Here is a 13,615-nt window from a genome sequence, read left to right on the forward strand (position 1 = left end):
TATTTTAAAGTTTTTGAGTACTAAACAAAGTTACTTTTAATGAATTAGTTAAGTCTGGATTAATAATAATTCTACATTTTTGTTACACTTAAACATGTAATGAATTTCGTTATTGCTTTTTATTAAATTAAAAATTGCCCTATAGTAAAGTCAATTCGGTAATAGTCAAAATGTTTCATGTTGGTTATTATCGCTGTAAGCTGTAATCTTCACAATCTTTATGGTCCAAGTAATACAAATGTACGAGTTTAATGGACGGAAACTATAATTATATGACGGTATCGCGATTATGACTATTGTTTAAAAACATTTTCACCATTTTCAATGGAAAATTTTGGATAACCCCGGTGTAGGGTTGAAAATCAACTAAATCATGTTTCAAGCTGGCCTTGCATGTCATCTATTTAAATATTTTTGGGTTCGGATAATATTATACTAATGAATGATTATGACATTTTTCGCCACCGCGATCTAAACTACAGCGCGCGCCATCTCTTGGCAGCGACGAAGAAACTGTGAGACATTTTAAATGTCCAGACAAACTTTTTGTTTGTGAAAGATTTCCCGTTTCAGAGCACTCAATCAATACTACATAATAACGGAAATAGTTCCATTTGGTTCTAAACTATAATTTTATATTACCCTAGTAAATGTTTATTTTACTCGCTGATCAAATGTTTGATGCTTCTGCAGTGACTCAGATATGACAATGTATTTGAATAGATATAAAAACGAGCATTTGAACAAACCAATTTAGACGTAGTTTTTTGTTATAGACATCCGACGTTTGTAAGTAAAAGCTGTTCTGAGACAGCACTTATCTTTCAATGAAAACCAAGCCGTGCGGAAAATTCCTGCTCTCGACTTCCAAGAAGTCTCTGACATTATTTAAAGTCTTATCAATTATCACAAATAATAAAAGAATGAGCTGACATAGTTTTATCAAGATAGGTTTGTAGTTTTGATAGCACAGAACATCTTAGATTAAGTGCCATAAACTATCGTTCACACAAACCGTGCCCCTATTTTTACCCTCCAAAATGAGAGCAATGTGCTAAACTACTATCGCGATAAGTGTTCCTCCAAAAATTTACAACTTTGCGTGACTCTCATACAAATACAATACAAACCGCTGCGTTTTAATGTACAAGCGCAAACGCAGTGGCATGGCGGCCCATTATTAGGGCACGTGGTATTGTGACATACTGATATGGATGACACACCCGCGCTTGTAAGTCAACACAGACAGCCGTGTGTGAGTAATAATTGGAAATTACTACTACATACGTCACATTTATGTTATTACTTAGTCTCGTATGATTCTATTTCTCATTATTTTCTAATCACTTCTTCCATTTACTTAATTAGATTACAAGTTTCTTAATGAAATTACAAGTTTTCAATATCTTTCCTTCAATTCTTTATCTCCAAAACACCACCAGTCATAAAGTAATAATGCTGACGTAATTAAATTCCAATTAACCACCGCGGAAGACATCAAGTACGCTAATTGTGTGCCACAGGGAAACCTTTTGTCATCTATCGCCTTTTTAAAAGTAGCTGCTGTTAGACTTCGAGATTATAGTGTCAAAAACAAATTCACTCTTACTACCTAAGTAAGTTATTTAATTTAACCATTATACGAGAGCAACAAAACCATGACAAGAAAAATCCGCGCAGTAATTAAGACATTTGACCTTATTATGTTTAGAACTAAACTTCAAACTTCTCCAATTTACATCCAATTAACCCCAATACAGTTTAACTTTCCCCGGGGACTACCCAACCTTCGCCGGTTAGGTTTTATTGGCTGGCTAGCTTCCATTAAGATGTAGACGTCTAAACACTGGGAATTACAGCGATGGGAACGACGAGTCCCATATGTTTGATATTATATTTATAACCGATGCATTTTTTTTTTAAAGAGTTTGTATCTTAACTTTATTTTATTGACGCCTATATGGGCATACAGACGACGTGACGTGAGCGGGTCGTGTTTCCATTTTAATTGACAACCGTAAGCGTATGATTTGACGTGATTCGAAGACTGTTAATTTTATGCAAACTTCACATCATACCGCACTCACGTCGGCTGTGTTCTCTCAGTTCACATTAAGCTGTAATATAAATAAAGCCGTCTATTATCAAGATAATTATATTGTTATATTGTTTGTCGAAACATTTTTGATAACGTTTTTAGAAGTATTACTCGCTGTAGCTAAACGTGTCATATGTACAGTAATTTAAGTAATTTTACTGAAGCATTGATTAACATTTAATAACAGGCCCATATTATTTTGTGCCATTTTATCACCTAATTTTGCTTTATGTTTAGTTCATAGTTATTTCCTTAACAATAAACAGTTTTATGTAAGCATGTTTTTCCTTTAACAGACAATGTATGAATGCCTTGACTATGTGTTACATTATGTAAGAAAATTGACATAAAATGGCAAGCTATAAAACAGACGTATTTTATATTTTAATACAAACACACAGGATGGAAAAAGCAGGTTGGCAAAAACGATTATTATTGTAACAACGATGTAGAATTAACATATTCTAGGAAAACAGGAATCTGTGTACCTACTTCATTAAGCGGTATCAAAACGAAATTAAAACATTAGGCTCCGTTTCCGGAAAAAATACATAAATTCATTTTTTGCCAACCTGCGCACTGTATAACGCTGCTCGGAGTTCCAGTATACGTAACGAGGATCCTGGAGCCATGCCAGCGGCGTCATACAGACCTTTTACTTCGCAGGGAAACTACAAATTGGCTACAATCAGATTTATTAATGTTCCAACATAGAAGCACAGTATGGTACGTGATCACACAAGGAGGCACACTCGTGCCACAGTTACTCCTCCACTCATTGTACATTCAACGTTATACTCGAAAATATTTTAGATTCCAAATATTCATATATACGACTAAATAATAACTCGCTACTGGACTCGACGTCGAGATGTTCGCTATTTCCATTGTAACTAAAAGTCAGTAATCTCCCGCTCGCCTTAGCGAGTGAAAAAAGACAAGATACCGCGATCAAAGTAAAACTATATTTTAAAAAGCATTTTCAATTTGCAAATCGCTGAACATAGCTCGATGTAGTCCCGTCCTTTTTCATTTATTAAAAAAAAATGGGGAGAAATAGGACTGAGTTCTAGTTGTAAAGATAGCTGACATCTCGGCACTGAGTCCTCTGTATGGGGAGCACGCAGCCGGCCGCGGGTCCGCGTGAGTGAGATCAAGTCGGGCTCGGGCCAGCGCCAGGCGGACCGACGACCGACCGCGTAGAGTCGCAAAGCACAATTTTTGCCTTTCCAGTTATTAAAACAGCTATTCGCGTCGCACTTCTGTGAAAACTATATCTATTTACTCATATTCGTTATTATTTAGTCTTACAATACAAAATTATCCCTTGTGCACGGAATACATTATCACTTACTTTGAACAACGTTCATGGAAAAACACTTGTACTGTTCTATTAAAATACCATCTCACCATTAATTTAAATAGATTGTTAGGGAAAATAAATATCTCACTCTTAAGGAAATGCTTAGCTTTTTCAGTGTACAGAAAGGTATATAAAATATTTTTTACAAATTGAGCTCTTGAGGTCGTGTCAGCACTGACTCGGCTCGGGCTCGGACCCGAGTGTCTCAAAAAGGCAAGATTCAGATAATAGGGTACAACAATAAAATACAGGGGTCAGAGGACGGATTGTCTCAAGGCAAAAAGGCTGCCCGCAGTACTCGAGTTAAGAATCAGTTCATAAAAATAACTTTATTTTTTTAGGATTTCGTGTCAAAATTGTTGAAGGGTTTCTCCGCCTCTATCCAACTGTAATCGTCTTCAAAAGCTGGCGTGGCTATGATAGTATTGTTTGGTATCCACGCCAGCGCCGCGCATCGAATCAATGTCTGACAGGAGCCCGTAGCGAAGGCCTAGGTCGCGGGACGCGCTGCCACGAGAGCTAATTGACTCGTACAGTCGCTTTACTGAAATAGCTAATGTAGTAATACTTTCTATTCCTATAACATTATCATTATTTAGTCTAGGTTTACTACAGATTTCATTTGGCAAATTTCACGAAACAAAATTGATAATATTTTGTCGTGTCGCTGAAACAAGGTGTTCATAATTATTACACTGCACAACAAAATTGCAACTTTTGGCTGATGATTGACTTTCATTACATGATGTTTACTAATTTGACGTCGCTGATTCTGAATCTGCCGTCCATTTTTTCGTAGCAGCTCTTGTTTACGTGTTATAGCTTTCACTCAAAAATTGCTAAATTTCAGTCTTAATTCGCCGACAGTTCAAAAAATACTATGTTTTCTTTGTATAATTTAATATGGTAGCATTAAGAAGTGTTTGTGTGAATTATCTAAATCAATTTTGTTTCATTTGCGGAGAGGATATGTTTAAATAATCCGTTTAAATGTGACAAAGTTCGTAAAATTTGCTTAAAAAAATTAGTTTGGGGACCCAGTGGAAATGAAAGATAAGCCTTGAATTCCGCAAAAGGCGTGGAAAAGATGCGTTGAGTTTTTACGTTTATAAACAAATAAGAATATGTGTAGATTTAGGTACGAAACCGCTATGATCTGAAAGGAACCCTTGAATCATCGCGACGACTGTTATTTTTATTTTTGAACAAAAATGGTATTAACCAAAAAATATTGAACTAAATAGTAATTCCTTGCATACGTTTGGCATGTAGACGTCTTTTCAACCCTAAGAAGTCACCTGAACCTCATGTTGATACTTCACATGAGGATTTTGAGGCGAAAACTGTCAGTGTGGTAGAGACTTTGAATGTGACCCGAAATTTTCAAAACCATGTAGCCAAGATGGTTTAAACGATCGTTTTAGAGATTTAGGATCTTCAAGTCTTCCGAAAAGACATGGAATGAGTTATTTTGGCGTTTTAATTTTTTTTTTGGAAAATCCGAAAAAATCTTCCTATTCTTACACATCGAACAACGTATGAGTCACTTACAAACATGTTTTTTTGGTTGGATGTAATATAAACATCGAATTACACTCTCTTCGCAATCACCTGAACAATTTTATCACAACTCTTAAGGATCTAAGTGAAGAACATGGCGAGCAAATCCACCAGGGCCTTCGTACGATAGAGGGACGCTATCAGGGCCACTGGAATGCACACATGATGGCTGACTGCTGTTGAATCATTCAGAAGAGCTGTCTGCCTTCAGCATCAGCAAGGAAGTCAAATAAAAGAAAGTTTTTTCAACTTAACAACTTCATAAAATAGGATCATCTCTAAAAAAAGTGTGTTTTTTTACAAAAAGACCCAAGTGTCATATTTTTTTAACCAGAGCTGATACAGATATTTCAATCACAGATTTGAAATCGTCATTAAAAATTGGACTAATATCATGTAACATAACCCAATCATCAGAAATGCTGTTGTGCAGTGTTATCCATGTCTATCGACACGACAATATTCACTGACCAAACAAGCTGTATGAAAATTACGTAGATATGTGATTTTTTCCAGTAGTAACAAAAATATGTACCGCATGATAGTGCTTATAGTTACAATACAATTAATAAGTCTACATACTTGTCTCACTATATTACAATTTTAATATACAAATACATACATAAATTATAACATTTGCTCAGGCACCTAATAAAATTGTTACAAATCTACAGTTTAGCACGAGAATTTAATTTAGTTTTTAGATAAAAACATTTTTTTTTATTCAACTCAGAAACGCGGAGTGGTGGTCGCTCCGGTCGAAAAGTAAGTCTCTTTCAACACAAATAAAATGTGAACGTTTCAACACTTACCTCCTAAAGGGAAACAAATTACACTATCTTACAGTTTATTTACAATTACACAAGTCTCCTTCGAGAGGCAATCTCTGTCTTGACGACTTCGCACACCGACAGTCAACTTTATAAGAATCCAACATTTGTATGAACTTGTAAAACTCAGACATACGTAAGTAATCGATATTCGCAAGAACGACGTCGTCAAGACTCAAAACAACCCTAAAATAATACTCAAAAATAAGAACTAAAATACTAGTAGAGCTCACACATCACACAAAAACTTTTTTTTAGTTAAAACGAATTAAAAACCATAAGATACCTTAAATTTATCAAAAAAGAATGAGGCAGATTTTGTTTCAGAATAGAAACTACTGAAGGTATGCTAAAAGTTTGGCTTGTATAATACTGGGAAATGTTACTTTTAATTCAGGTAATATGTGTTGTATACTGTGAAAGTCTTAAATGTGTATTGCTGTTGGTGTACCTTTATCAATAAATAAATAATAAATACTTATATAAAATACCAGGAAAATGTTTCAGATCGGATCGAAGTCATAATGAGCACAGGCGGTAAAAGTGAAAATACCCTCATGCCGCCGCAGTCCCTGGGGTCTTCGGGTCGGTAATTACAATCTGTCATGATGCCTGCTTACCCTCCATGTTATAGATTCAAAGCAATTTTAATGGAGTTTATCGAATAATAACTTTTCATTTGACAAAAAATGGCGGACGTTGATAGGATTGGTCAACTTATTCAACTAAGGTAATTAAACAGTTAAAAAGAAGATTACTCAACTAATTACGGTCCGATTGACTTGTGATTGCATTTGAGAAATTATAATATTTTTCATTATACTCAAATGACAATGCGGCAATCACGGCCATTATAGCTGATACGTTGCGGAATATAACCAAAAAATCATTTATTTCAGGAAAATTACGTGTCCCGTGATCATATCTGCATGCCGCGACACAATAATTTGCCTTTCCATATAACCAAAATAACCATGCTATATGAAATTGTGCCTTTAACAATAGCTGTTTTAGGGTCAAGTTGGCCCCGTGTCGTGTCGCTTCAATTTTCGTTTCGATTCCTTTACGTTTCCATCCCTTTATGCTTCGTCCTATCTCCAGAAAATAATTTGTTTCTGAAGAGCCTTTTGTGCCCTACCTTTTACGTAACATCGCTAGTCGCTAAGCGGTATTACAGCTCGTCGATATAATTATTTATTGTGATTCTACATCTTGTCTGTGGGTCGTAGTCAAGTTTTTGTGATGATTCGGATGCAGCGTCATTCAACTTGGCCTTAACACTTGTTACTCGGCTTCGATTAAAGCAATTTAACTTTATAATTACCCTCATACAGACTAGTAGCGCTTGTGTTATGAATTATTACGGCCCAATTTCAAGTTAGTTTGGTTAATGCACGGCTAACGTTAGTTTGGGCATTTTTGTTGTCAACGAACGGCCTTGAACGTTTGGTAACGAAGAACAAACTAAAGTTTGGTTGAGATAGAAAATATTTGGAACGCCAACATCAGTGTTGTGAAATGTTTTCTTATCTGTACAAGATGTTCAGTACTCTCTGGCATTTATTTATTTTTATAAGGCCACGTAGCCAAAACTTTTGAAATGTTGTTAAATTAGCATAGCAACCAGTTTCGAGATAAAAGATGACTAAAATACCGCGAATCATATTATCAGCTGTATTATTCTCACTATAAAAGTAAATAACCAATTTAGGGAACTCTCCCTTTTCTTTAGCGGGGAAAATGTTGGAATAAAGTTACAGCAAAATTACCTAGCGTTTACCATGCTCTGACGTCACACTTCACGTAGGCGTCGAAAACAATACTCAATGGTTATTTCATCAGAGCAGCTAAGCAAATACAATGTTTGCTTTCGAGCTTAAAATCTTTTGTCTGGACCGTTTAATTTGCAATTTAATAACATTGCCTAGGTTCGGGCGTTGATAATTTAAAATAGATGAGTATTTTTGTCTGCTAGCTGTGTTTACGTTGCTCATCAGTCGTGTTAGATTAGAATGTGGATATCAATTGCCTTGACCTTTATTAATTTTAATAAATATTTGTCAATAAAGTGTTATCAGTGGTCTGGCGTGATTCCGTCTAATTATCACGTTAAATTTCACGATACTCTTATCGAGAGCATTCCACAAGAAGATGGCCGGGCAACTATTCTGTGGCATCATTACTCAGAATATTTTATTTTTTATAAAATAATTCAACCAATCTAATTCTGTATTATTATTGTACCAATCAAAGTATTCAGACTGGTTTTCCCTGAAAAGAGCTTTAGGACATTACCCAGAATTATTTTTACTGGATTGTAAAAACCTAAATTATGTTCTTACATTTCGTGTTTTATAACTTGAAATCCGACATCGCTCGAGAAGCCCGAACATCATAAAGGCATTTTATTAACCCATTCTAGACCTAATATCAGAATATGAGTTATGGTAGACAGACCATTTAGTACTGGTACAGAATAGATAGTTACTAATAAAGAACTTGCATTGTCCAAGGTCACTTGATAAATAGCTGATAATAAAATGCAATCTTGGTGGCAGCTTTGTTAGGTGCTAAAGAAATTAAAAGTCCTGTCATTAACTCGCTATGTTCCGTCGTAAATATGATTTTGAAAGATAGCGAGAGCCGCGTTGTGCAAATATTGCGGCAGCCCTTCTGTTGTTAGTTTGTATTGATTTGTATCGTTAACGATACGACCTAGCAGCAGGGTGCTAGCGTTTTTTCGCGCGACGGAATCTTGGTACCGGGGTCATATAGATTCATCAATAAGAGTTTAAAGTGATAGCGTATTTGTTATTTGACGTCAAATATCTTCCACACTCAGTCAATAGAGAAAATTCAAAACAATAACTAAATGAATCCGAACTGAATCCATACTTTCGCAAGGAACTGTGATCTTCGTTAGCAGAGGTGGAAGTTTTTAAGCCGTTGTAAATGAGTCAACAAGTAGCTGGTAAACATATATCAGCTACACACCTCTATTGCGTGTTTAGCGTTACTTTTTCTTACATAATTTGCTTAATTATATTGCCTAGTGAATGAGTACGATATAGAAAAGGGGTGGGTTAAAAATAACGGCCTACAGCCTGAAGAAATGGAAGGGCTTCAATGCTCAAGGATTAAGGAGTGAGTTACACAGTTACACTCCTAATAAGAAATACAATTTGACAGCATCGATGTTCCAAATTATTAATTTTAGTCGAGCTATAGCTTAACTTGGCTTAGTGTTAGCACCAAAAGAAAATAGGCAAGTGAAGTGGCTACAAAGGCCTCATCATTAAATTTAAGTAGCTGTAGACCTCGCCATAAGTCGAAGTGTTATTGATTTCGTAGCTATAAAGAAGTATTCCCAAGTTAAATAAATTATTCATACTTTTAGTGGTTTCACGCGATACTTCACAATACAGCGGTAAGTTTTGGCACTTTTGGCAGCATTACGATTTTGGTGGCCTATGTCACTGCCAGGCTGAACAGCTGTTTTATGTTGGGAGTTTTTCAAGTCCTACTGAAGGACTTTTTATTACTTGAGTCGTCAAACGAGGGGGAAGTTAGTATGGTTTTATAAAAGATTTTGAATATACAAATGTCTAACGTTTTATTGTTATGGAAGGTAAAGGTGAACATGAACTTCTGGAAAGTCAGGCCAAACGATCGAACATTATGATATACATATCTCAAGTATAAAAGCACTTTTGGAAGTCCTGACAAAAATATCCGAAAGACGCAAAGTTACGTCAAAACAAAAGACCGTCGCAAAAGTATTTTATTGACTTAACTCGGCAGAAAACTGAGATACTGCATCACTCGGGCGCATGCAACAGCGCCATTAAACACGAAAGGCAACCCCAACAAAGACAGAAACACCCGTGACCCCGTTATTATGGACCCACATTCGCCGCGTTCAGTAAGGAGTCACCAAATTTATGGGCTCGCGGAACCGAGTGCCAGGACGTTCAGTTTGGCGTGAGATACGGCGCCACTTGACTATATGGTTTCTTGTCAGCTAACTGAAGGACATTGCTGTAAGGCTATAAACGTATAAAACATTTTAGGCCTTGCTGGTTTAGAGATTTACGCGAACTTAAGAGCTTAATTTCTGAACCTTTTTGTTATTAGCGTAACTGGAATTGTATTAAAACTTAAGGTTTAGTAATATTAAAATAAAATGCCTAATTAAAATGAACAATTAGGGAATCCAAATCCTGCATCTTGACACTAATAGAGTTAATCATTCGTTAGAGTTATTCTAGCAGACAATTAAGGCAGTTAAGGATGCATAGTATGCCGGCGTCAAACTTCGAACTTGTCAGGATCGTCATAAAGATAGTTGGACTTTATGGAACTAATTTAATAGAATGGGGAGGAATCCCACGCATTTTAGCATTTTCTGCTCTAATAATTATTGTCATACTGGCTATTATACCTTGATCATTCGAATACAGCCTTAAAGGCAAAAAAGTTGGAGGTCAAATCATGACTAAGCACACTGAATGTATAGCCAATATTTCCATTAAAATTTTGTATTGCCATACACTGTTTGATAAAACTGAGTTACTACAGATATTCCTGGTTTTCCTTATTTAAATTATGTTAAGTTATAAACAAATACATCTGCAGGTTCAGTTCTACAGAACTGTACCTACCAACTTATGTAGGTTGAAAATAAACAAGAATAAAAGATAAGAAGTGAGTGTGGAGGCCAATGCCCCAGTAGGGGGAGCTGTAAAGTGGATGTCATTATGAGTATATTTGCACTGTGAGAACTAAGTTTTTGTTTGATATAGTCATTTGCATATTTTTTTTAACAAATCATTCTAAATTATTATATTATTGAGTTTTGTTTATATCTTTTGAGTCCAAAATTATACAAGCCAAATTATTTTGCTTTTAAAAACTATATTTAATTTTAAAAAAAATCTATTTGGAAATTAAAAACTAAAACTTCATAAGAACCAATACTTTTATGCTTCCAATCTCTTTAGATAAAATAATTTAGCTATTTTGTAGGTACTTCTGGTAACCATTTTCCTATAAATATACATAAATATAAAGTAATAGTAGTTTTTTAATTTCACTTTGTATTGCTTATCATACAAGCTTTAGAAGTTTTGGCCGCAAAACACATCTTTAAAATACAATATGTATACAACTCGTATTTAAATGGACACGGCTAAATCTAGGTTCAGTTTTTAAAATACCCTATCATTATGATGTGAAGATGTCGCTTTTTATGTTTACGATTACATCAATTCCATGCAATTGATAAAGTCTTTAAGTGTTACACTAGTTGTGATCAAAGCATGACTCATCGATGCAGATAAATTGAATATAATCAATACGCCAAAAGGCCAAAACAGAGATTGTTGTGTGATGCTCGGCTCAAAATACGAAACAGAGGACTCGTAAGATGATTTCAATGATTTTAATCCGACAAAATATGTACAATCGAGTCGAAAGTATTACAAAAACAGTCGTAAAGCTTAAAAAACACCAAGCGTTAGGAGACGCGGGAATGTAACGGTGCGGATCGAATCGGATTCGGAACTCACTCACTCGAGTCGGCTTCGGTGCCTCACTGAGAGTCAGACGCTGGCCGCGCGGCCGGCCGGGGCCCGCAGCTAGAAGGCCGCGGCCTCCGGCGCCATGAGCGGCGACAGCGGGCCCGCCACGCGCCGCCCGCGCTCCACCTCGAAGCGCAGCTCGGGCGACGCGCGCCGCACGCCCGCCGCGCCGTCCTCCGGCAGGAAGGCCGCCACCAGCAGCGCGCAGATCACCAGCAGCGCGCCCAGCACGAACGGCGGGCCCGGCACCACGCGCGCCATGCGCTCCTGCTCGCGCGCCGCGCCCGCCGCGCCCGCGTGCTCCTCGTTCAGGTCCACGTGGAACAGGTAGAAGATGACGCCGAACATGGCCGGCCCCAGCCCGTTGCACAGCCCGCGCACGCCCGTCACCATGCCCTGCACCACGCCCTGGCGGTCGGCGCGGCTGTTGACCGACACGTAGGCGCTGATGGCCGGGTACGTCACCGAGCCCAGCGCCGCCAGCACGCCCGCCGCCCACATCATCCACGTGCGGCTCCCGAAGCCGTACCACATCAGCTGCAGCATCTCGAACAGCAGCCCCACCATGATCGTGTGCTTGGCGCCCAGCGACTTCATCAGGTCGCCGAGCACCACCTGCACGCCGATGCTGAGCACGCCCACTATCGCGATGAAGATCGCCACTTGCACCACTCCGAAACCCATCACCAGTTTGAGGTACACGAATATGCACGAGTACTGTCCCGCCTCCGGCAGGTAGGACAGGAACACCGCCACGCACAACATCAGTACGGTGCGCTCGGCGCCGACCTTGCGCAGCGCCGCGAACGGGTCGGCCTGCTCCCAGCTGATGGCGGGCCCCCAGCCGCTCGGCCGGACCTTCTCCGGCAGGCTCTCGGGGACCGCCACCATGATGAAGAACACGTCGAGCACCGCCACGGCCGTCGCGGCCGCCACCACCAGCGCCTCGCCGTAGCGGTCCATGAGGTAGGCGCCGAGCGCGGGCGAGATCACCATGCTGGCCGCGAACGTCGCCGACACCAGCCCGTACGCGCGCGAGCGCTCCGCCTCCGTCGTCACGTCGGCCACGTACGCGAACACTATCGAGAATGTCACCGCGAACACGCCACTGATGCTTATCATCGCGAAGAACCACCAGGTGTTTATTGTCATCAGCGGGATGGGCGCGCACGTGAAGAACACCGTCACCAGCAGGAAGAACTTGCGGCCCCACACGTCCGAGAGGGCTCCGATGAGAGGCGCGGAGAGGAATGACAGAATGCCCTTGATGCCCATTATCAAGCCGTTCATTAGGAACGTGTGATCCGGGAACGTCGCGTTCAGGACCGATATTATCGGCATGGTGAGCAGGCCCCACGCGAAGAACTCCAGAAAGATGACCACGAGAGCGTGGAAGACCGAGGGCTCCCCGATACCCGACATTGTCATAATCCCGTCTCTTATCACAGTTTTTCTGTTTCGTATCACCATTTCTACTTCAGTTTTGGTGGTCTTCGTGGGCGTCATTTAAAATTGAAATTGTATTTTCCTACAAAACTACTTATATTAGACACATTATGAAAACCTAAGCACTACATGGAGGAAAACTTGATTTTACACAAGCAAGCAAGTAGAAGCAACGTCAAAAATCCACTGGAAAATTGAAAAACAACTCAATATTCGTGTTGCCATATTATGATTTTCGATTTCAACTAAAATCTTTATGACGTATCAAGTCAATGAGTAATCAACAAAAAAGCGTCAGTTAATGATTTTTTTAATTATACTGCGTCCTTAATAATCACTATCACTTACCACACTGTTTCTAATTACATACCTTCATAGGTTCTAAATAACTTTAGATCAAATTTAAGTTACGATATACGACGTGATCACGTGATGGCCGTGATCAGTCTTAATTTTATTTCTACCAATCTATCTTTGAGTTCCTTAAACTGGCAACATTTACTGCAGATCTGTAGACCATAAACAAAAATTAAACCACAGATAATTAAACTACTTTTGTACTTTTTTTTAGTCATACAATAATTTGTTGTTAGATTTTTTAAATAATTTACAAAAACATAAGTAAATTAATAAAAAATCTTAACTGCATTTTTGACTTGTTTTATTAATATAAATTAGAAACATAGACTTAGTGAAAATGACAACTTGAACTTTTTTTTTATTTGTGACATCCACAAAT

The 13,615-nt window shown here is 38.4% G+C and overlaps 2 protein-coding genes across 2 annotated transcripts in view; one reads left to right on the forward strand and one right to left on the reverse strand.

Annotated features, from left to right (window-relative positions):
• LOC135080467 (viral IAP-associated factor homolog) overlaps positions 1 to 13,615 on the forward strand; it is a 189,970-nt gene that overhangs the window by 93,988 nt on the left and 82,367 nt on the right. The window lies entirely within an intron of this gene.
• LOC135080462 (hippocampus abundant transcript 1 protein) lies at positions 2,777 to 13,413 on the reverse strand. Its single transcript, XM_063975099.1, has one exon. It carries the CDS (start codon positions 12,934 to 12,936, stop codon positions 11,488 to 11,490), a length of 1,449 nt encoding a protein of 482 aa, XP_063831169.1. The 5' UTR covers positions 12,937 to 13,413; the 3' UTR covers positions 2,777 to 11,487.

The sequence above is a fragment of the Ostrinia nubilalis genome, chromosome 18 (assembly GCF_963855985.1).
Source record: "Ostrinia nubilalis chromosome 18, ilOstNubi1.1, whole genome shotgun sequence".
Classification (NCBI taxonomy): domain Eukaryota; kingdom Metazoa; phylum Arthropoda; class Insecta; order Lepidoptera; family Crambidae; genus Ostrinia; species Ostrinia nubilalis.

Coding starts and splice junctions, on each gene's coding strand:
- LOC135080462 (XM_063975099.1), bottom strand. CDS start 12,936: ATGACGCCCACGAAGACCACCAAAACTGAAGTAGAAATGGTGATACGA.